The sequence below is a fragment of the Panthera uncia genome (assembly GCF_023721935.1).
Source record: "Panthera uncia isolate 11264 chromosome E2 unlocalized genomic scaffold, Puncia_PCG_1.0 HiC_scaffold_20, whole genome shotgun sequence".
Classification (NCBI taxonomy): domain Eukaryota; kingdom Metazoa; phylum Chordata; class Mammalia; order Carnivora; family Felidae; genus Panthera; species Panthera uncia.
Genome location: NW_026057589.1, coordinates 6526951 through 6549722, shown reverse-complemented (window position 1 = coordinate 6549722; position 22772 = coordinate 6526951). Strand labels below are relative to the sequence as shown.

The following is a 22772-nucleotide window of genomic DNA, read 5'->3' as shown; positions in this document are numbered from 1 at the left end:
TCTCTTTCTCTTTCTCTTTCTCTTTCTCTTTCTCTTTCTCTTTCTCTTTCTCTGTCCCTCCCCTGCTTGTGCTCTCCCTCTCTCTCAGAATAAATAAATACACTTAAAAAAAATAAATTCTTGGCTCAATAAAGAAATAAAAACTATCATTATAGCTTATTTAGAATAGTGTGGCTATGAAAACAGTAGTCCCAAAACTTGTGCAGTGTGGCCCAAATCTCCATTTTTGGGGACATATTTTTTTTTACCTTAGTAAGAAGACCTGATTTCTTAGAAACATTAATTCTCCCCAAATCGATATAGAACAATTCTCCTTAGAATTCCAATGTTTTTGGGGTGCCTGGGTGGCTCAGTCGGTTAAGTGTCTGATTTTGGCTCAGGTCATGATCTCACTGTTTGTGGGTTCAAGCTCCATGTCAGGCTCTGTCTCATGATAGCTCAGAGCCTGGAGCCTGCTTCAGATTCTGTGTCTCCCTCTCTCTCTGCTCCTCCCCCACTCACACTCTCTGTCTCTCTCTCTCTCTCAAAAATAAATAAACATTAAAACAATTAAAAAAAAAAGAATTCCAATGTTTTTTAAACAACAGATAAATTAATTTTATAGTTCATGTGAAAGAGTGAATGTTTGAGAACACATAAAAGTTACAGGAATTAAAAAAGCAATGAGGGAGGGACTTGGCTTGTATCTACTAGGTTTTTGTAAAGCTGCTACAATAAAACAGAATGGCTTTGCCACAGAAGAGTGGCTAGAACAGAGGATTCAGAAATGGATTCAGGTGTATAACAAAGGTGGGGAAGTGATGACTTATTTAATAAATGGTGCTGCCACAATTGGCTAGCCCTCTGGAATAAGATGAGATTGTGTTAAAATCAAATGTTACATGGCTCTAGAATGCAGGGGTTAGAACCATATTTTTGGTCCCAGAGGGTAGAGGCTGGGAGTCTAGTGGAGATGAAGAACAGGTGGTGATGAAATGGGCATGGTATGACCCCCCAAATTTTGAAAACAATCAAAACCCCCGAACAGAGAGACAGACAGACAGACAGACAGACAGGCAACCATCAAATCTGTAAACGTAAGTAGATGTTTGTGTGGGCAGGAAGAAGAGGGGTGACAGAACAACATCAAGCCACAAACATGAGTGTTACCTGGAAGTGGGGTTGCAGATCTTTGTGTTGTTTTACTGTGTGAAATGAACACTTGACCATCAGCTCTCCCTAGATGGACCTGTGAGAGCCAGTTATTCCAAAGAATAGCCCCTCCAAGGTAGCGCAGCCAGCGGACAGCTCTGACGGCCAGGACTGAGCTGGGCAGAGGTGCCTGGGCAAGACAGGGTCCCGCCTGGTCATGGGGGTCAGCGGAAGAGCTTGGGCTTCCCGTCCTGCCTCTGTCACGTCCCGTGTGTGTGTGCCAGGAGAAGCCATTCTCCCCACCTGGGCCCTATTGTCAGTCCCGCAGGTGCCAGGATCATCGTGATCATCATTTTCCTTACACCCTCTACCCCCTTACCCAATGCTCCGCCGAGCTGCGTCGGGGTCTTTGGCCCTCACTGAGCCGATCAGAGGTTTCTTCTGGTTCTCCCACAGCTGGAAGTGGTAGAAGGGCTGCTGGAAGCTGGGGGGCTCATCCACATCTGTGACGTTGATGATGACTCGGGCAGTTTTTCTGGTGGAGGCGCTGCTTAGGTGGTGGAGGTTGATGGTGGGATCCGTGGCCTCGATGGTGAAGATGTATTGCTGAATGTATTCATAGTCCAGGGGCTGTGGAAGGGAAAAGTGCAGTGAACGCCTGCTCTGAGCCAAGCACGTGGCGTGATCTTCACGGCAACCTTGCAAGGTTGCACTGGGATGACACCAGTTTCACAGATGGGGGAAGTGATGTTTCCATGGTCATCAAGAGAGTGGCTAGGGCTCTCTGTCTGTCCTCGGCTTCCCTCCACTGCATCTCGACAACCTCAGGGCACCCCCAGCCCTAACTCTGTGACTGGCCCTGTTCTGAGCATTGAGGCCACACAGTGGGCGAGCCACAGTCCTGCTCTCTAGGAGATCACAGCTACTAGTTCTAGCCACAGGTCCTTACGTATGTGCCTTTTCTTTGTGGTTTCGCTCAAGATGCTTCTCCTGCCTTTGCCCACTTCACAATCCCTACTCAAGAGGCCACATGTCTTCTCAGAACCCATCTTGCCTCCCTGACACAGGTAATTGCTCCTTGCGTGGGTTGCTGGAGCACTTACACGCGGCTACCCTGTTCATCTATGCTCGTCTGCCCCGCTCTCTGACAGCTTTGGTGCCGTGGAGGCCATGGGACTCACCTAGGTGCCTCTGGTCCCCAGTGCGGGGCCGGACCGGGGATAGCCTCAGGAGAGTTCTGCTGCAGGAATGGCCCAGCTCAGGCAGAGGGGTTCTAGAATGTCCCATTTGAGGTGGGTCATCCCTGGCCCAGGGCCCCCAGTCCTCCGCATGACCATTCTAGAGGCATTTTACGTCTCTTGCCTCCTCTTCCAGATTCAGTTGGCCTGACTGCTCTGTCTGTATGCAGCAGCCACTGCCAGTAGCCACTCCCACCCCCACCCCTGTAGTCCTCCCTGCTTCCTTACATGCTGTGGCTGTCTGCTCCAAGTGCCTGTATCACTACCAGGGCTCTACTTTGGTGGGTGCCCAGGGCAGGCCAGAAAGTGTGAGAGTGAACGCCCTCTGGGGCCCTCAGACGACCCTGCAGCTCCCTCTCTCAGCCCCTGCAACTCTGAGGCATATTTCACCCTGTGCCCTGGGTGTTACCAGTGGGACTGTGCCCCACTTGCCTGCACTATTAACCTGACAGTTAAGGAACCTGTATCGTTCCTTTTTTTTTTTTTTTAAAGCTTATTTATTTATTTTGAGAGAGAGAACGAATAGGGGAGGGACAGAGAGGAGAGCGAAAGTGAGAGTGAGAATCCCAAGCAGGCTCTGCACTGTGAGTGTAGAGCCCCATGTGGGGCTTGATCTCATGAGTGATGAGATCATGACCTGAGCAGAAATTAAGAGTCAGGTGCTCAACCAACTGAGCCATCCAGGTGCCCCTGTATCCTTTTTCTTATGTGTCACTGCTCCTGAGACTTCCTGGGATCACTTCCCAAGTAAATTATTTACATTCAAATCCTTGCTTTAAGGTCTGCTTCTGGGATAACTCAGCCTAAGGCACTGACCCTTCTCTCCTGGCTTCCCTTTCCCAGCTCCAGGGTCACAAGCTCATGAGCACGTGGCCAGCTCTAAGCTGACCCAGAATGTGCACCTTCAATGGCTTCTGACCTTGGAGCAGCCCCTGGGTGAGTCCTGAAAATGCCAGGAGCCCTCAGCCCCACATCTGATGTCGTTGCTGCATGCCTACAAACCTTCATGGGCTTGATGATGCCCTCGTTGTGGTTGGGGTCCGTCTCGATGGTGAAGGTGTCCCTGTATTCGCCTTGCACGATGCTGTACTTGGTCATCCGGTTCTGGGGCTCATCTGGGTCCTCAACAAACAGAGAGCCCAAGGAGCTGCCCACACGGATGTCTTCAGGCACCGCAAATGTGTACTTGGCTGATGCAAATAAGGTGCCCCCGAGGGCATTGGATTAATGAGATAGACAAGGTGATTGTCCCTCATGCTATCCTAATGCATTTTTATACAGGAAATCGGCATGACAAAATAATAATAATAATAATAATAATAATAATAGTAGTAGTAATACCACCACAGGAATTTTGGGTCTCAAGGCAAAGAGATTCTGCTCCATCTATCCTTCCATCCCTCCGTCCATTTAACAAATAGTTATTGAACACCTACTGTATGCTGGGTCTTTTGCTAGGGGACCTATCATTTGACAAGAGAGACAAGTCCTGCTGTGAGGGAGCTTCTGCCACATAGAGTGAGGCCACCGTCATTGGGATGGCTGAGCCTCTGAATTACACCTCAGCATCGGAGGGTACAAGTGATGAACCGTCTGACTTTCCTTCCCACCCTTAACCGGGGCGTGTGAAAAACTCTTGTCAGACATTTTTTTGTGGGGAGAGAAGCAGTCTGTGTGTGGGCTCAGGGCTCAGCCTCAGCTCTGGATATGGAACTTTGCTGTATCCCTGTTCACCAGCTCACAGGGATTTTCTAGCTAGGGCCTGGATTTTTCCGAGCCCATAGAAACTGGGTGAAACTGTTCCTATCTGGTAGTGGGACTCTGGGCAAAGTGGTGGCACACAGCAGGGAGTGCGATTTCCCTGTGGCCTGTGAAGGCACCATGGCAGGTGGTATTTGGAAAGCCTTGGGAATGTGTGCAGGGATGGGGAGAAGACCCCCTCCTTGTACCAAAATGACTTTTCTGGCCTTAGGGAGAGGTAGAGGGACTCTGGGCTTCTCCACAAGATCCCCCAGGCCACTGAGTCTGGAGTATCCCAACCCCCATCCTCCCCAGGGCCCTGGAGGAGGAGCTCACTTTGGGTGAAGATGGGGAAATTGTCATTGACGTCCTGCAGAGTGACCAGCACCGTAGCTGTGCCTGAGTCCCCTCGGAGGCCCTGGGCATCTCGTGCTTCCACCACGATCTCATACTTGGCCTGCGTCTCTCGGTCCAAGTTTTTGGTTGTAGTGAAAATGAGTCCTGCAAAAAGTGTCCAGCAGGAGCCATGTTACTTGGAGGGCTTTTAGAACACACTGGTGCCTGGGCCCTATCCAGAGTTAACGTAAAAGCTGATGCAAATAAGGTGACTTAACATGTGACTTAAAGGCTCCCCAGGTGATTCCACTGTGCAGCCAGAGCTGAGAACCACCGGCCAGCCACCACCCACCTTCACACCCTGCACTGCTAGACCAAAGCTGCCCAAACGGTTTGGTCCAAGATTGGTCCTGGCTGCTGGGAGCATGGTGTTGAGAAAGAGTGCGAGGCCACATCCGGGCTCAGCGTGGAGAGAGTTCTGTGACTCATTAGCGATGCCTGCCTTGGCACATCATTGGTTGTGGTGGTACCTGTACTTTGCACCTGCCACCCCCCAGAAAGACAGTGTGTCCCAGGTCTGACCACCTGGACTTCTGTCTTGCTCCCCAGACTCTGTCCTTACAGTTTTTGTGAAGTCACACTGAGTGGATAATTACTGCGGGCCATGTGTTCTCTATACATTATGTAATTCAAACTTCACAGCTGCTATGCAAAACGAACATACATTTTTCTGTTTTCAGGGTGAGAGAACTAAGGCTCGCAGAGGCTAGTTGACTTGCCTCAGGTTGTTAGAGGGAGTGAGTAGCAGAACTGGGTTTGGAGGCTAGATCTGTCCGACTCTACACCCAGAGCTGCTAACCAGCATTCTCTTCTGCCTCTTGGGTCACTGCTTGGGTCCTGATTTTGTTCCCTGGACTGGAGTCCATGTCTTGGCAGCTGTCTGCTTCCTTCTCCCCTCGCCAGCCACCTTGTTTTCATGTGTATAAGAACCGTTTCCATGGGATCGTGTGGTTGGATGGTAGCTGACACCTGTCAGACTGGACTTCCCTCAGTGCCTGCACCTTGGATATCTGTCCCTACCCGGCTCCAAGCCAGCGCCTGCCCAAGAGGGTTAGTGACACACACCAGAACCATCAATAGCAAAATATTCTTCTCCCTTCAGGATTTGGTACATGACACTGGCGTGGTCTGCCACGGTGGGGTCATCTGCATCAACGGCTGTCACACGGATGACTGAGGTCCCTGAGGAGAGAGAATCCAGGGTTACTGCCTTGTGACTGTCGGCCTTGTGCCCCATTTCCAGATGCAGACAGATGGGGCTCAGGCTGTTCCCTCAACCCACTTCCCTTAGGCCCTGGGGGAGAAAAGACTGCTTTGTTTTCTGAGGAGCCTGCAAGGGGGCAAAGTGCTGAAGGTTCAGCCTGGTCATCTTGGAAGGAGGCAAAGAGAACAGGTGGTTTTTAGTCACAGGAGAAGTGAGGCAGGAGGCAGAAGGCTAGGGTCATGAGGAGAGAGAGAGAGGAGAGGAAAGGGCTGCTTCTTCCTTCTTCTGGAAGATGAGAACAAAAGAATGGGAAGGTGCCCCACAGGGGTGAGTGTCACATCTCTGTTTCTCTTGAACTCTGGGACCCCCATCCCCATACTTAACAGGGAGGTCTGTTAAGATCTCCCAGGTTCTTAGCCAGGAACCCTGGACCAAGGGGTGGGGAAGGGAATCCTTTTCTGTTACCTCCTAGAGGCTGGGGGTAGAACTGAGGAAGTAGTAATTTCAAGAAGCCTGGGGTCCAGGCTGGTGTCACATCTTGGGGTGAGGGCTCTAGTCTCCTCCCTCCACTCCTGCATGGGTCCTAGAGAGGAGTCTTTTTGCTGTGGTGGCAGAGTTGGTATTCTTCATGTGCAAAGGCACTCTTAGAGTGCCAGTCCTGAGTCAGAGAAGTGGGTGGGGTTTGCTCCAAAGAATAATGAGAACATTATTATGTATATGTTTCTGATGGTTAGTGCTCAGTCCATGATCAGGGTCAGGGCTCAGTCCATGATGAGCATGAGGGCTCAGTCCGTGACTAGGGTCAGGGCTCAGTCCATGATTGGGGTCAGAACTCAGTCCATGATGAGGATCAGGATTCAGTCCATGACTGGGGTCAGGGCTTAGTCTATGACTAAGTCAGGGCTTGGTGTGGGGCCAGGTCAGAGTTTAGTCTTTAGGGATCAGAGTTTCTTTCAAGCGCCCTGAACTCACTGAATCCTGATCCCCGACAGTGAAGCTGCTGATAGGAGAGGCACCTTCAGGCTGGAGATGAGCAGGGGAGGAGTGAGAGGGACAAGCAGGGCACATACCCACGGCCGACATCTCTGGCACAGAGGCGTTGAACAGCCGGTGCGTGAACACAGGCCAGTTGTCATTCACATCATGAACTTTGATGGTGAAGCTGGAAGGAGACTCTAAGTCATTATTGGTGTCCTTGTCTACCACGAGGGCAGTAAGGTGATACTCGGGGATCTTCTCCCTGTCCAGCCTCTCAAAGGCGTACACGTCCCCTGAGTCCTCATTGACCCGGAAGACCTTGCCGGCAGACTCTCCTCTGAGCAGGTACTTGGCGTTCTTGCGGTTCACACTTGATTTGATCTAGGAAAGAAGAGGTGCCATGAGCTGCGGATGGGCAGGGGTGGCTGTGTGCGTGTGTGAATGTGTGCACACACATGTGAGCGTGCAAGCGTGTAGGTTATGTCAGTGTGTATGCACACGTGTGTGTGTGTGTGTGCACTTACGTGCGGTGCTGGCCAGGGGTCCTGAATGCGACACTGCAGTTTTTACAGGGATCTCTGACTGGTCATCAGCACGTTGTTCTCAGCCAGGTTGCTGCGAACACCACACCAATAGGACTTGCTCGGCGCACTGCCCTAATATGCCTCCAACAGTGCTTGGGACATTGTAGGTGCTTATAAAACGTTTTTTGTGTGTGTGTGAAGGAGTGTACTTGGTGCCAGTGGAAGGCAAGGGGCATTTTGCCCCTGGGAAGTCTCTTAACCTCTCTGAGTTGTGGTGACCTCATCTGTAAAATGGAGATAATATTGCTTTGGATGTTGAGCTGCTCTCATGAGCAGAACGGCGCTTCTGAGAGTGAATTCCGGGACACGCTAGTCTCTTCTGCTTCTCCACATGAAAATCGGGTCCCAGGGAACTGGGAGTTGGCTTCCACTGGCTTGGATCTCTAGAACCAACTTACATGTTTAGGGATGTTTGTGAGCTGGTTGTTAAACACAGCCATTATTAAAAATCCAATTATGTAAACTTATAAATTAAATGAATTCTATAAAAAACAAAGGTAGCATACCCAAAATTCATTGCTTCCTCATTATCATACTGCATTTTTCTGTGTTCTTGAGGTTATGTTTACTGTGTTGAACGATGGAAATACCACACAGTGCTGGGTTAATGCATATCTTTTCACAACTCTGCCTTCATTGACATCAAATTGGGAGCTTAAAACAGACACGGCGAAAGTATTTACACCATGGAAATGAGCAAATGCTATGAATCAGGAGTTTTTCTCCTGGAGAACAGGTTGATAAACATTTATCAGCACACCACTGGTTCTGGTCAATTTAGTTTTGGAATGACACGTAAAATGTTCTCTTCTTGGAGATTTATAATGTGTAGTCCTGTAGAAAAAAACTCTAATGAGCTTTAACTCAGGATTTCCCATGCTTTTTAGACCACTGACCCCATTTTCTTTGTAACACATACTATTAGTGCCCTAAGGAACAAGATTTAGAAAAAGATTTGGAAACTAATATACGTAAAGCAGCTTGCACAGGCTATTATGATAGATCCATGTTAAAAGATATTAGGTTAAGAGTGCTGAACATTTATTTCATTTATAGAATCTTAGAAGCAGAGACTCTTAGGAACTTCAGAGAATCCTATTTCATGCAGTGGTACTCTCACAGATGGTTAGAATGTTCAAAAAATGTAGTTCAATTCAATTAAAAATATATAAATTGGACACCTATATGGTGCCAAGCAGCACCCTGGAAGCACAGAGGTAACCCAGACCCCATTCTTGCTCTCAGGGCTTGGGCCCAAGCCCCAGAAGCTGAGATTCTTAGGATGGGCAGTATTTAAGGATTCAGGGATAAGAGCCTTGAGTGAAGGTATCCGATGAGGAGAATCAAGAGAGAGCGGTCTCAAGACAGGAGAGGGAGCAGCAAGAAGGGTGTGGTCAAATCCCGTGAGTCTGGGGATGCCTGGGTGGCTCAGTCAGTTCAGTGTCTGACTCTTGATTTCAACTCATGATCTCATGGTTCATGGGTTTGAGCCCTGCGTTGGGCTCTGTGCTGACAGCGAGGAGCCTGTTTGGGATTCTCTGTCTCTCTCTCTCTCTGCCCCTCCCCTGCTTGCTGTCTATCTCTCTCTCTCTCAAAAATAAATAAATAAACATTTAAAAAAATCCCATGAGTCTGGAAAACATCCCTAGGGTTTAGCAGTAGTGTAGACATTGGAGCCCTTGGTGGGAGCAGCATCCGGGCTGGGGTGGGGGAGTAGGGTGAGAAGCCAGATGACAGAGCTTGGAGAAGAGGCCACAAGGTGAGGAAGTGGAGACAAGGAGTCAGGACCCTCTGCCTTGGGTGGAGCAGAGGTGTGGTGTGCAGGGGCCAGGTGGTTTCATAAGGAGTTCCCAGGACCCATGGGCCAGGATGTATGACGAATAGTGGGTCAGGAGGTGAGAAGCAAATGCCTGAGCTCTGCAGCCTGCGGTGTGGGGTGACAGTGGGGGTTTAAGGAGAAGGGACAGTCTGGGACTCTGTGTGAGTCACTCAGGGTTAGATGGTAGTTCCAAACTTGGTTCTGGGTGGGTGTGTTAGGACCCACATGGGCAAGGGTAGTGATGGGGACCAATGGAGCTTTGATCTATTGTATTGGAATTCTGTATACGATTCCATTTGAGTATAAGCTCCTTCCCTCCAGCTTACATTTTTTAGAATAGTTTTAGATTTATAGACAAATTGAGAAGATAGTACCGAGAGTTCTCATATATCCTGTCCCAGTTTCCACTGTTATCACCATCTTATGTTAATGTTATGTTAGTATGGTGCCTTTATTACAATTAGTGGACCAATACTGATACATCAGTAGTCACTGGGGGCCATAGTTCATACCGATGTCCTCAGTGTTTGCTTCATTTCCTTCTTCTGCTCTCGGAGCCTGGCCAGGACACCATATTACATCTAGTCACCACGTTTCTTTGGCTCCTCTTGGCTGTCACAGTTTCTCAGACTTTGAGTGTTTCTCAGACTTGATGACCTTGGCCATTTTGACAAGTACTGGTCAGGTATTTTGTAGGGTGCTTCTCTACTGAAATTTGTCTGATCAGACTGAGATTATGGGTTTTGGGGAGCAGTGTTTTTTTAAATTATCACTATATTTGGGCATAACGTCTTAATGCCGCAGACCATGGTGACCCATATTTGTGGATTCAAAAGGCTACAAGGGCTCCCTCCCATTGTCCAACCAGTCTGTAAACAAAGGCTCCGGACTGTGGCCTTGATAAACAGGGATTTCCTTCCCTCAGATTACGTCTTTGGGAGTGAGGAGGTAATCCTTGGAGCCCTGTCCTTGGCTCTCCCCAGCACTCTGTTCCTTCTCGGGGTGGGGACTGCGTGTAGCTCCTCTGTCCCCTGGCCCCATGCCAGGTGCAAAGTAAATGCTGTTGGCAGATGATGGCAGGCCTGACGCTCTTCCTGCTGCTCGAAGACCCTTGGGAGAGCCCTCTAAAGGTTTCCGTGTCGGGGCTGCGCATGATGCAGGTGGCCTCTGCTTTCTGCTGACTCTTCCTGACTCACCCTGCAGATTTTTCTCGGGGCCGGCCATTCTCATCAGTGGCTGATTCATGGCACAGTTATCCCATTGGGAAAGACATAGGTGGATTGACGGCATTTTCCTCTCTGACACAGTTCACATTTGTGTTGGGAGTCAGGAACCCTATGCCTTCCTAGGACTAGGTTCTCCTCGGGCTCTGTCCCGGTCTCCCTGTGTGACCCTGGTCAAACATCTTTCTCTCTGAGCGGTCATAGTGAGGCATTTAAAGTTCCCAGCCATTCTAGGGAGCCGGAGGAGCCCGTGGGCACAGTCGGTTGTGGGCAGTCTGTGAGTGGAGATTCCCCAGCTGGCCCTGCCCCCGGCTGCTGTGGCTTTTCTGGTGCCAAGGCCAGGCTGCGCCCTCCCCCATCAAAGGGTATTTCCAGCCTGTTTCTCTGTGACCAGAGGGATCCCCCAACCCTGCTTTTTGTGGGGTTCTTTGTCTGACATATGCTGCCCCTATAAATTAGGGCCAGGAAGTAAACACTTCCAGCTTTGTGGGTCGTGTGGTGTTTGTCGCAGCTGTTCAACTCTGCCATCAGAGCAGCCATGGAGATTTGTTGTACATGGCCTTGCCTCTTTTCCAGTGAAACTTTACAAAACCAGGCAGTGAACTGGTTCTGCCAGTTTTGCTTTTAGACCATGAGCTCCACAAAGGTAGGGACCGTATCTGTCTTTGCCCACTGCTGTCTTTCCCATGCTTGACACCATGCTTCCTCTTACTGGCACGTTGATCTATTTTTTTCTTTAGTGGATCGTGTTCAGATTCCAAGAAACTGACACGGTGAGAGTTTATACACCTGTAAGAAGTTTTTCTCCATGTCAAAAACTCTCAAAATACCTGGGCCAGCCGTCTGCCACTGTTTGTGGAACTCCTCCAGTAGAGCCACTGGTTTGAATCAGAATGGATGGATTTGACATCAGTAGTACTTTGACCCAGTAAGGCCGTTCAGTGGCCACTCACATTGGCTCCAAGCCCTAGAACAGTGGCTGGAGATTAACAGGTTTTGAAGGGGGAGGAAGTGAGGGTTAGAGCCTTGGGTGCTGCCTTGGAGGGCAGGCTTGGGTCAGGCACCATGTTATGGGTGTCCTAGAATCTGAGGACTTGTGTGGAGTGACAGGGAGCCAGGGAGGGATAGTCGGAGAGAAGGGGGTTTTTCGGGTTTAAAGAGCTAGACCAGGCTGGCCACCGGCGGCCTGGATGATGAATTCTGTCACCAGCACTTTTTTGTAGAAGACTTCTCAGGGCTTCCGGACTTCTCGGATGGGAGAATTTAATGGCAGTCTTGGCTGCTTCTGCCCTAAGCCCTGAACCCCCAGGCCAGGTGGGCCCCCTGTGTGCAGGTGGGCCCTTCCCCTGGTGATTTTTAGTTCACAGACCAAGGCCCGGGAGAAAATGAACCAGAGCATTCACCACCGCCAGCACCTTCCCCTTCCCCTTTGCCATCATGATTGCCCTAATCGTCATGACCTCTACTGCCATCACCACCACGGCCCCCTCACCTTTCCCTTTACTTTCCCACCGCCTCTCCCTTCGTCATTGTGACCGTGACCACCGCCACCGCCTCTCCCGCATCTCCCAGCTCTGCCACCATTCCCCCTCACAGCCGTCGTCCCTGCCCCTGCACCCACCGCAATATCTGCCACCGCCTTTACCACCACTGTCACCGCTGATGCCGCTCCTGCTCGGGGGCCTGAGCCTTACCTTGCCCACATAATGGGGCAGCGAGGTGTTTTTCTCTTCATCGATGTGCATCTGGTTCCAAATCCAGTCCCTCTTCTGGCGCCGGGGGGCGGCCGGTTGGGCAAGGTCAGTGCCTTCCGCGGGTGCCACCAGCAGGCCCAGGCACACGCCTGCCGAGGCGAGCAGCACCGTCAGCACCTGCATCTTCCCGAGAGGCACCAATCTGGGCAAAGAGAGGGGACACCATGATGGCATGGTGGTCACCACCCTGGGGTCTGAGCAGCTCCCAGGGACGACTGAACTTCCTTCTGTCATCCTTCCCTCTCTGCTGATACCAGCAGAACCAGATACTCTTCCTGCCCCCAGATTGCTTCGGTCTGGAAGAGGAAGGCAGACGCAGAAACTCCTCCCGAAGTGTCGTATGTGCTGGCGTGGAAGCCCCAAGGAGGGCTCCCGACGGGGAAGGTTTTCTAGAGGAGAGGGTGAGGCTGATGCTGATGGTGGCTCCCAAAGTCCTGCGCAGCGGGGACCCCAGTTATCCCCATGTTACACATGAGGTTAAGTTCACGTTGGAGCGAGTGGGGGGGCTGGGAATGGAGCCTTGGTGTCTGACCTCAACACCTATCACTTATCAAGTACTTATGACAAGCATGACACCATTCCAAGCACTTCACGTGTGTTATCTCATTTAATTTTCCTAGTAACCCTTCAGGTGGATATAATTATCATGCTCCTTTTGCCAAGAAGCCGAGGAACAGAAGAGTTCAGTTCACATTCCTGAGATCACCTAGGCAGGGAGCGGCGGAGCCAGACTTGAACCCAGTCTGCCTGGCCCCAAAGTTCAAGCTTTTTCCCACTGGCCTCTCTTGTCCTCACAGCTGCTGTGGGGTGGGACTTCAAGACGCCTCTGAACAAACATGCCCCCTGGCCAGCACGAGAGCCCCTGTGGCAAGATGCTTTGATGCTGTCTTCAGAAAGTGCTTGGGAAACCCAAATGTCTTAACCCAGAGGGTCAGGCCCTCACTAGGCCCAGAGCTCACAGTTGGTGATCAGCTGAGGAACTATCACAAGAGCAGGGGTGGGGGAGGGTGGAGGATTGAAAGGCTGGTCTCACGGGACTGGCTTCATAATTGACGGGGCCCAGTGCAAAATGGAAATGTGGGGCCCTCTGTTCAAAGAGTATTAAGAATTTCAAGATGGGGGCGCCCGGGTGGCTCAATTGGTTAAGCGTCCGACTTCAGCTCAGGTCATGATCTTGTGGTTTGTGAGTTTGAGCCCTGCATCGGGTTTTGCGCTGACAGCTCAGAGCTTGGAGCCTGCTTGGGATTCAGTGTCTCCCTCTCTCTCTGCCTCTCCCCTGCCCACACTGTCTCCTTCTCTCTAAAATAAATAAACATTAAAGAACTTAAAAAAAAAAAAAAGAATTTCAATCAAGATGGAGACAGAAGACCATGAAAGCAGGCATCATGTGCCAGGCCCAGTGTGCTTGCTCGCTCTGGAAGGGAGCTCTTGGGACAGGGATCAGCCTGGACCAGGATCTTGGGTCACCTGGAAATGAGGGCCTGGCTTCATCCTGAATTTCAGGAAGAGGGATTTTCCTCACTGCCCCATGGTGGGTGCAGGCTGTGACCTTGCTGGCCCTGTGCCCTCTCAACCCTGACCCCATCAGTCTACTCATGCTGGGTCCCTGTGTCACTGATCTATGGCTCCTGGGATGGTTCAGGGGCAAAGGGCAGGTGGATGGGAATGGGAACCCGGGCGCCTGCCTAGAGAGAGACAAGGACCACAAGATGCTGGATGGGAGGCCACCACCCTGGTCATCCCCCACCTTGGCCCATGGGAGAGCCTGGATTCTGCACGTTACAGGAGGTCTCTAAACTCTAGTAACATTTCTTCTGAGACGTTGGCGCCAGGCTGTCCTCAGTGAGGGCCCAGGGTGTCTGCGCTGGGCTAGCCTGGCCTCTGGGTCTGCTGATCTTAGCGTTTGAGATCCCCACCCTGTGGGCCCTGCTGCTGGTGCGGGAGGAAGTGAGCTCCCAGGGTTGGGTGGGACAGGGCTCCGAGGAAGTCCCCACAATGCACGTGCCATGTGTCTGGAGAGAGGCTCTGGGTCTCAGTTTCCTCAGTTGTGAGGTGGTGGAACTGGAGGAGGCTTGGTGTCCTTTGAGGTAGGACGTGGAGAGGGTGGCCATGGCAGGAGGGAAGGAAGGCAGTGAACAAAGGCTTGGGGAGGTTGGGCATCCTGGCCGGGAAGCTGCTCCTGACTCAGGGGAGGTGGCCGGCATGCCCCTGCTCTAGCCTTGCAGGGCCCAGGCCTGGCGGGTCATTTCCTTCTTTGCCTACAAAGGAACTGCGAATCTTGGTTCTTTCTTCCTCCCAAGTGAGAAGTGACTCAAAAATGAAAAAGTAATACAAACAGAAGTGAAACCAAGAAATAGGGAGAGAGAGAGAGTCCTCAGGCTTTTTGGCAGGGTGGAGTGAGAGCCCATGCACTGAGCTAACAGGCACGTGGGGCCTTTCCTCAGGGAGTGCACACTGTGGTGGGAACACCATGAAAATAAGTGAATTGGGAAAGTACCAGTTAGTGATACATTGGGTGCGACAGAGAGAGGGTGTTGCTGACTGAGACTGTGAGGTCAGGGAGGCCTTTCAGATAGAGGACATTTCAACCAGCATCTGAATGTTAGTCCTAGGAATGCCAGGGGAAAGAAGGGCATTCCAGGCAGAAGGACCAGCATGTGCAAAGGCCCTGGGGTGGAAAAATGGTTGGTGTGCCCCCGGGTCAGGTAGAAATGAGCATTAGGGGGCGGGGGACAGGAAGAGGTGACCAGGTCACTGTGGTAGGCTGAGTGATGCCCGCCCCCTGCCAAAGATGTCCATGTCTGAATCCCTGGAATGTGCGAATGTTTTACTCTTTATGGCAAAAGGACTTTTAGCAGATAGGATGTCTCCATGCGTGACCCTGGAGCGCCATCTCAAGACGTTCCTTCTTGCCTGTGGTGGCGGAGGGGGGCTGACATCCCTGAGCACCTCCTCAGTGGCATATGTTATCTCATTTAAACCTTGCAAACTGCAAGGTAGTTGGCAGTAACCCCACTCTACAGGTGAGACTCAGAGAGGTGGAGCGAGTCATCCCAGGTCATATAGCGGCAAGAGACGGAGCCAGCATTTGAACTTAGTCTGCCTTTCACCCCAAATACTGCTTTTCCCTACCATGCCCCCCCCCCCCCGTCTCTGTGGGGACATTCACATGCATGATAATAAAATACTGTTCTCCACGCTTGGCTTTCATGTTATCCCCAGGCTATAGGAATTATCGCCCCCATTTCACAGAGGGAGAAACTGAGGCACAGACCCAAACAATTGATGGATCTAGAACCCTCACCCAGCTCTTTCTCTGAATCCTGGGCTCCTTCTACACCCAAACTCAGAGGGACCTGAGGGACTTTTCCAACTGAAAAGCCACATTTATTTATGTCTTTTGCATTTTGTGTTAGGAATTTGGCCTCCAAAATGGGGGCTGAGAAGAAGGGTTTTATCAGACAATTGTTTCTCTTCCCACTGCTCATGGAGAGGAAGTCAGCTGGCAGGATTTGCCATGACCACAGCTGGAAACAGAATTTCCCTTGGCCGCACCTCTGCACGTTACAGGAGGTGTGGTCAGAGCCACAACCGGGGGCAGGTTTATTTTAGCCCTTTACCTCCCCACAAGCCCTTTACCTTCACTAAGTTTTTGGAGTGGTCGTAATGCTGCCAGGTGGATTTGGGGTATGACAGATGAGCAGAGGGTCTGAGGATTTTGGAGGTGATTTCTGTGCTCAGAAATTCCCAGCTGAGCAGCCCCAGGAACTTGCCTGACGACAGCCTTGAGGGGAAAGGGGATCTACTTGGCAGCTCAGATGTGTGTGGTGGGCACACGGAGGCCAGGTGCCTGCCCATGTCCCTGTCATCCAAGATTTGTGACCATGCCCCATCCCTGGAGCTTTTCTAGAGGCTTTTGGGGGCAGCTCCAAATGCACTCCTGGGTATGAGTGGGCCCACTGGACTCTCACTTGGTCTGGGAAGGTCTTAGAGACCCAAAATGAGAGGACAGAGTGTGTGGTCCAAGGTGAACAGTCATGGAACCCAGGAGAAGGGGCAGAGGAGCCTCGGAGAATCTGGGGGGACAGCCGGCTCACCTATGCCCGGATGGGAGGTTGGGGCCTCAGAGAGCTCTCGGATCCCGCTTTTTGTCCACAGTGGGTGGGACCGCTGATGTCAGAACCTTGATGCCTGGGCTGAGTCTGAGGACTGAGGGGTGGCTCTGAAGGTTGGGCCAAGTGCGGGTGCCTGTGCCTCTGTCTGCTCCTCTCCAGTTACCTGTCTGGGTCTTGAGGGTACTTGGTGAGCTTCTAGTAGCAGCCCCAGCCTGTAGGACATTAACACCCACCAGGTTTGGGGCACCTGGGTGGGTCAGTCGGTTGGACGTCCAACTTTGGCCAGGTCACGATCACGTGGTTTGCAAGTTTGAGCCCTGCATCAGGCTCACTGCTGTCAGCTCAGAGCCTGCTTCAGATCCTCTGTCCATCTCCCCACCCCCCTCTCTTTCTCTCTCTCAAAAATAAATAAACATTTAAAATAACAAACACCCCCTGGGCTTGGTCACACCCTTCCGGCCTCTGCACTTGACATTCTGTCTCCTCTGCCTGGATTTAGTTACATGTCACCGCTTCTCTGAAGCTTTCTCTGGAGCCCTGGGCATACATAGCCACACAACAAACATTTATTGAACACCTACTGTGTGCCAGGCACTGAACTACATGCGGGGAGCAAACACAGGCTGTACTCCCATGGGGGAGTATACTAACCGCTTGGTGAAAAACATACAGTTGAAAATTGTGAGGTGTGCTGATGGAGACGAGTAGGAAGCTGGAGGTGGGGGCCAGCAGGGTCCAGACTGGGCTGAGTGTCTCAGTCCAAGAGTGAGTCCTACCTCTCTCTGAGCTGCTGTGAGACATTAGACAAACATCCCTTTGGTCCCTTTCTGTTTATGGGCCCATCTGTCGCTGGGATTTGGTCTTGAAGGGGCTGTGAAGTCCACTCAGCTCTGTGATTTTGAAAAGGGCTAGGGGGACACAGAGGGAGACAAAGGGAGGGGAGGGGCTGGAGCTGGTCCTTTTTAAGCGAAATAGATCTTAGGAAGCCTGGATCTAGCTGGGAGCCCCTCAGTGAGCCAGCCTGGCAGGTGTCCCTGGGCTCGTCTTGCCCCCAGCCAGTGGCAGACCCCTGCTTCTTGACCTGACCAGAGCTCTGCTCAAGCTTGAGGCTCAGGAGCTGAGTCTGGGCTTGAGGGGGTAATCAGGCAAGCTGGAGGGCCCTTTGGAGTGGGGTAGAGGAAGCTTGCAGGTCAGGGATACACACATGACATCCTCACGCTGCATGGACACACAACACCCTCACCTACGTCCACATAAGTACACACCCTGTGTCCACTCATCTGCCCACGCCGGCTCCTGAAGAGTCTCTGCTATGCAGAGCGGCCCCTCTGCACCCGTGCAGTATACCCCCATCAGCTGGGACAAGATCTGGCAGCTGAACCCAGCCCCAGGCAAAGCCTCAGGGTGGACAGGACAATCAGTTCCAGCCCAACCTCCCACAGGCTCTGGACTCTAGCCCAGAGGCCTGGGGTCAGGGGTCAGGGGCTGGACTTTGGGAGGAAGGCCCAGAACACGTGGGGGCTGTGCCTGTGGGAGGGGCAAGTGCTGGACCCCCCCCCCCCCCGCTCCCTGTGTGGCCGTGGATGGCTCTCCTCATTGCCTTCCTACGCCACCACCTTGAGCCTCAGTCTAGAACAGACTCCTTCAGGGACCCCCACATTGTCTGCCTGATCCTCAGCATTTACAGCTGGGTCTTCGCAGCCATGGGTACTGGGAGGATGAAGGGTGAGGCCCTGTGAGCCTTGGGCATGGGGTGTATTGGGGGCAATTAGGCAGCTATGAGCTGGCCTCTTGGGGCTTTCTCCTGGTTTGCAGCCCAATTCGGCCTAGGGACCTGCTCCTGTGGGTCCCAGACCTGAGCCCCTTCCCTGGGGTCCTGCTAATAGCTTCCCTGCCTCTACTTCCCTTCGAGGTGACCATGCTGCTCCCCTGCTGACCTCTCTTCCCTGGCTCCCCATCCTTGCAGGATGAAGCCTAGCTCCTGAGCCTGTGTTCAAGGCCCAGCATAGCATGTCCCCTGCCCCCCTCTCTGGCTTTTCTCTCCCTCATCTCCCTGCTCCTTCCAACCATGAGGAGAGTAGACATTTCTGGAAGGCACATTGCTCTTCCTCTCTCCAGCAGGCTTTTTGCACAGGCTGTTCCCCTGCATGGGGACACATGAACACACACCTATCCCTGAGCAGAGGACCTCTTACATATGGCTGGCAAGACAAACTCATCAGTTGCCACTCACCCCTTTCCATACCTGTGAGACATCACTGATCACGGTATTACAGTATTCATCCCCACTGAACTTGAACTCAGCCCCTGAATTCTCAATACAATCTTTCAAGTAGATACTAGCGATTCACCAAAAGTAGTTTGTGATTTGAAACAATTTCCTGCTGGGTTTCTGAGTTCTAGGGCCATCCAGTCTATACCCCTGTCTTCTAATGGGGCAGCTTCAGGCTTCAAGTATAGAACACCCCTTACCCACACCAGGGAGACTTTTCCAGCCTTCTGTGGGCTTTGTGACTTTGGGGCTCTGAGGCTGTCAATGGGAGCAACAGAATGAGGCCCACACACCTGCCTGTTTGTAATGGCCCAGCTGCTCAAAAGCTGTGTGGCCTCAGGCCCATTCCTTGCCCTCTCTGAGCCTCAGCTCACTCAGCTATAATGGAGGCAACAAGCTGCCTATTGAGGAGGATTAAATGAGGTCATGGGTGAGAAACGTGGTATACAGTAGGTGCTCAGTAAGTATGCAGGTGTCTTGACCCTTATGTGCCCACCCACTCCAGCCTGGTGACTGTGGGCTTGACTGGACAACTCATACCTGACTGCATTTCCTCTTTGTGCCCTGGGCCCACCTCCTACACCCCTCTGTTCTCCAGAAGGAAATCTTTTTCTCTGCCTACCTGTCCCTGGGGTCCCTTTTTTCCCTTCCTGCCAGGATCTGACTGTTACTGTGTCCCAAGACAGATAATCTGGAGGTCTCTGAATGAGTTTAGGGACCATTTGATCCATCCCCTGCACAGAGAGATTAGAAGACTGAAGCCCAGGAATACCTCTCAATATCCTCTGGGCTCCTGCTCTTCCTCCAGGAAGCCTGCTGGGATTTTTCCACCCAGTATCTGCTTGGGCTTGTGTCAGGATGGGCTTTTTAGTATTTCTAGCCGGAAACCAAGCTCCTCAGGGTAGGACCTGTCTCCTACAACATTCCTCCCAGGATCATTGGGTTCCTAGCTTGTCCTCGTGCCTGCTTCTGTGGGTTGAACTGTCAGGTTCAATCCTCTCTGACTTTTCTCCTCTCCAAGCTTCACGGTGGAGTGTGGTGGGGCTGTGGGGTCAGAAGGGGCTGGCCTCACTCATATTTTTGCTTCCATCTCATGCTTGCTGTGTAGCCTGGGACTGGCTGCTTGGTCTCTCTCAGCATCTATGGTCTCCTCTGTCAAATGGGATTTCTTTTAGCAGCTTCAAGGATGCCGAGGGGGTGCGGAGACGGCCAGAAGTAGCAGGGATGGATCCCCATAGGGGAGGGGCCCAAGATTTTTCTAGAGCAAGTGGCCACTGTGTTCACCTCTTGTCCCCGAGGCAGCAGCAGAACTGTGAGTCAGCCAACTTTGGAAGAAAATAAGTGTGGCCCCTCTGGTTTCCTGCCCTCATGTCCGGCCCTTGTTTAGCAGCACAATTGGTCAGGTTGAGACTGCAGGGTGGGCAGCTTAACCCCTGCGAGGCCAGTGCACGCCTTCCCTACTGCCTTGCAACAGTCAGTGGGAATTGGTAGGGCTGCCTGGGGGCTCAGCAGCTCCTGGGCCCCTTGGAGGCCACCTGCTGCCCTCTGGGCTGGGCTCCCAAGGTGGCCGGACTCTGCTGCTCCCTACCACCTAACGGGGAGCCAGAGCTCCTGGTCCTGGCACTCATGGCCTCCAGTGTCACTAGCCTTTCTGGCACTACCTGCTCCAAAAAACCCTGTGGCCAGTCAGCCTCCCCAAATCCTCCAAGCTGCCTAGGCTTCCTGCCTCCCCCAGCAGACCCTTCACATCTTGGGGGACCTGTCTGCCCCCTTCACACAGCAGCACCGTCCTTGGGGTGGGGAGTGAGCCCGGGGCCCAGAGTGCTTGCCAGAGGAATTGCTGAGTCAACATCCTCTCACCTGCGCCCTCTTCGCTCCCACCTGCCATGGAATGGCTGACCTTGGGGGGTCAAAACCTTGAGGACATTCACAGCTCTGGTGTGGCGGGTAAATTCAGCTGTGATTTCTTGAAGGCACCCCTCCCCTGAGCCGTTCCTGGAGCCAGTGCTGGGTGTGTACATTGCCTTCTTCACTAGGCTCACCAGAAGACTGCTTCCTCCATTGTACAGATGAGAAAGCTGAGGCATGGTGCTGGAAAGAGTCTGGGCTTTGGGGTGCAGATCCTGCTTCTCATCCCCACTCCCGCTCTTACTTTGCCCAGTCTCACCCATCTCAGTCGCACCCCCTGCGGAATGGAGAAAGGACTCATCTAACTCTCGCAATAGTAGAATCGAGAGCTCCGTCAGTTAGAACCTTTTATCCTGGGGCATGTGGGTGGCTCATTTGCTTGAGCATCTGACTTTCGATCTCAGCTCAGGACATGATCTCATGGTTTGTGAGACTGAGCCCCGTGTCAGCGCGGAGCCTGCTTGGGATTCTCCCTCTCCCTCTCTTCCTGTCCCTCCCCCACTCACTCTCACTCTCTCTCTCTCTCTCTCTCTCTCAAAATAAAAATAAACATAAAAAAAGAGAACCTTTTGTCTGTATCACCTGCAGTTCCCACAACGGCTTGTAGAGTCACTGTCTCTTGTTCAGACAAATACACAGAGGTTTGGAGAACATGGAGGTTTGGAGGTGCTGAGTAATTTTCCCGGAGTAACATGGGAAGGAGTGATAGAGCTGGGCATCCCACCCGAAACTGCCTGCCTTCGATTCGTTTTGGGGGAACTTCCGCAAAACATGAGGGCTGTGGGGTCCCAAACTTGGGGCGTCTGGGGAGAAAGGGTGGGCCGCTTTGCCGACCACAGCTCCCATGGCTTGTACCTGGTCCCTGCAGTGTCCGGGGCAGGGAGGGGAGGGATCCATAGGCAGGGCCTCAGGTGCCCAGAGCCAAGCCTCAGCTTGCCTTTTCTAAAAATGGCGGCGCTGGCTGACAGAGGGGGGCCGCGGCTCAGAGCTCTGCTTCCAGGGCTCCTCTCCCAATGCCATAACAGAACGTTGGCAGGAGGGATGATGTGAGGCTTTGGTAATCCTCTCCCGTGGGGGAGGGCCACCCAAGAGGAGACTAGGCCCGGGTGCCACTCTTCTGCCTCTGAGTGCTGGCAACTCAGACCCCCGTGCTCTCTGAAACGTGGCGTGGATGGAAGCCAGTGGGCCTTCGAGGCTCATGGAGTTGGAGGGTCTACACGTGGAAGAACTTCCCCCACCAAGTCCTGAGAATGCCGGCTTGTACCCACGACACCGCCACTAGCTCACCACTCTGAGCCGGGAGGAGACTCGGTCCGCCCCCAAGGAATGGCTCTTCCCCGGGACCCCAACAACGACCGCTCTACAGATGGGGCAGCCAAGCGCCCTCTCGGCTCGGGCGCTTGGCGAGGCGTCTGGGGTGGAGTAGGGGCGGGGATTCCTCACTCACCGAGCTCGCGGACCGGGAGGTGTCTTGGTTCCGTCTGTCCGTTTGGCTGAGCTGCTGTGGAGCTCCGTGGAGCTCAGCCGATAGCCTCTCGAGGGGAGCCACACCCGGCCGATGAGGGAGGCCTGGCTGCCGCCCCTTCAGGTTTTCCAGCTGGCCCTGGCCCACTTCCCCCTGGGATGGTTTCCTGTTATTGTTCCTTTGTGAGGGCCGGGCTGGCTGCAGATAGGCAGGCTCTGTGGTGGGCGGCTGCCTCGGCCCAGCCGGGCTGTGCTCGTGGAGGCCTGGGCCTGGACGGGGCCTGGCACGCTCAGGTCGGATCCCAGTCCCAGCCCTCATGTCTGCTCCTGATGGGACCTGGAGCCAGACACATCTCCCTCCCTGGCCCGATGCTCAGTTTCCTCATCTGTAAATGGGGATAATCAGACCTCAAACTCACATGGGTGTTGGGATCAGCGAGAGTCAAAATGAAACTGTAGGCGGGATCCGGTCCGTCAGAACCAAGCAGCTGGGGGCGGGAGGGGCACAGATTCTGTGAACCTGGAGAGTCCTAGGAGGAGCTTTTATAAACTGAACAGACCTGATCAGCTCAACTGACTGGGAATCTTCCAGGGTGGTGGGAGTGTGTCCTTTGAATGGTTGCTCTCGTTTTCCCCTGAGCGAGCGGTTGGGAAGTCCCAAATGTGCTCCTTTACAGGACGGGGGAGACAGAGACCTGAGAGGGAGAACGTCTTGCCCAGAAGCACTCAGTAAGTCTGCGGACACGGGCATGGAGCTGGGGAACGGGGTGGGAAAATGATTTTTGGGAAGGTGAGATAAAGATCTGTCTCTTTGGGGCATGTTGAGTTGGAGATGGCTTTTGGACACCCAGGTGGTGATGCCGGGTTTGCAGTTGGAGACGGGTGCATACAGGTGACTCGGAGATGAGGTTTAGAAGCTCTGATCTTACTTATGGCTTATTTCCGT

At 52.6% G+C, this 22772-nt stretch overlaps 1 protein-coding gene and 1 long non-coding RNA gene across 3 annotated transcripts in view; one reads left to right on the top strand and one right to left on the bottom strand.

Moving 5' to 3' along the window:
- Nucleotides 1–21976, bottom strand: part of CDH5 (cadherin 5) — a 34373-nt gene extending 12397 nt beyond the window's left edge. The window contains exons 1-7 of one of the 2 annotated variants that reach the window (XM_049622568.1): nucleotides 21810–21976; nucleotides 12008–12209; nucleotides 6780–7068; nucleotides 5571–5687; nucleotides 4446–4610; nucleotides 3372–3559; nucleotides 1511–1761 (exon numbers count right to left, since the gene is read on the bottom strand). In XM_049622568.1, coding sequence (XP_049478525.1) covers nucleotides 1511–1761; nucleotides 3372–3559; nucleotides 4446–4610; nucleotides 5571–5687; nucleotides 6780–7068; nucleotides 12008–12190 — 1193 coding nt within the window. In that variant the 5' untranslated portion in view covers nucleotides 12191–12209; nucleotides 21810–21976. Of the gene's footprint in view, nucleotides 1–1510; nucleotides 1762–3371; nucleotides 3560–4445; nucleotides 4611–5570; nucleotides 5688–6779; nucleotides 7069–12007; nucleotides 12347–21809 lie in introns of those variants that run through there. The other variant, XM_049622567.1, reaches the window with a different exon arrangement.
- LOC125916400 (uncharacterized) overlaps nucleotides 1–22772 on the top strand; it is a 544336-nt gene that overhangs the window by 10276 nt on the left and 511288 nt on the right. The window lies entirely within an intron of this gene.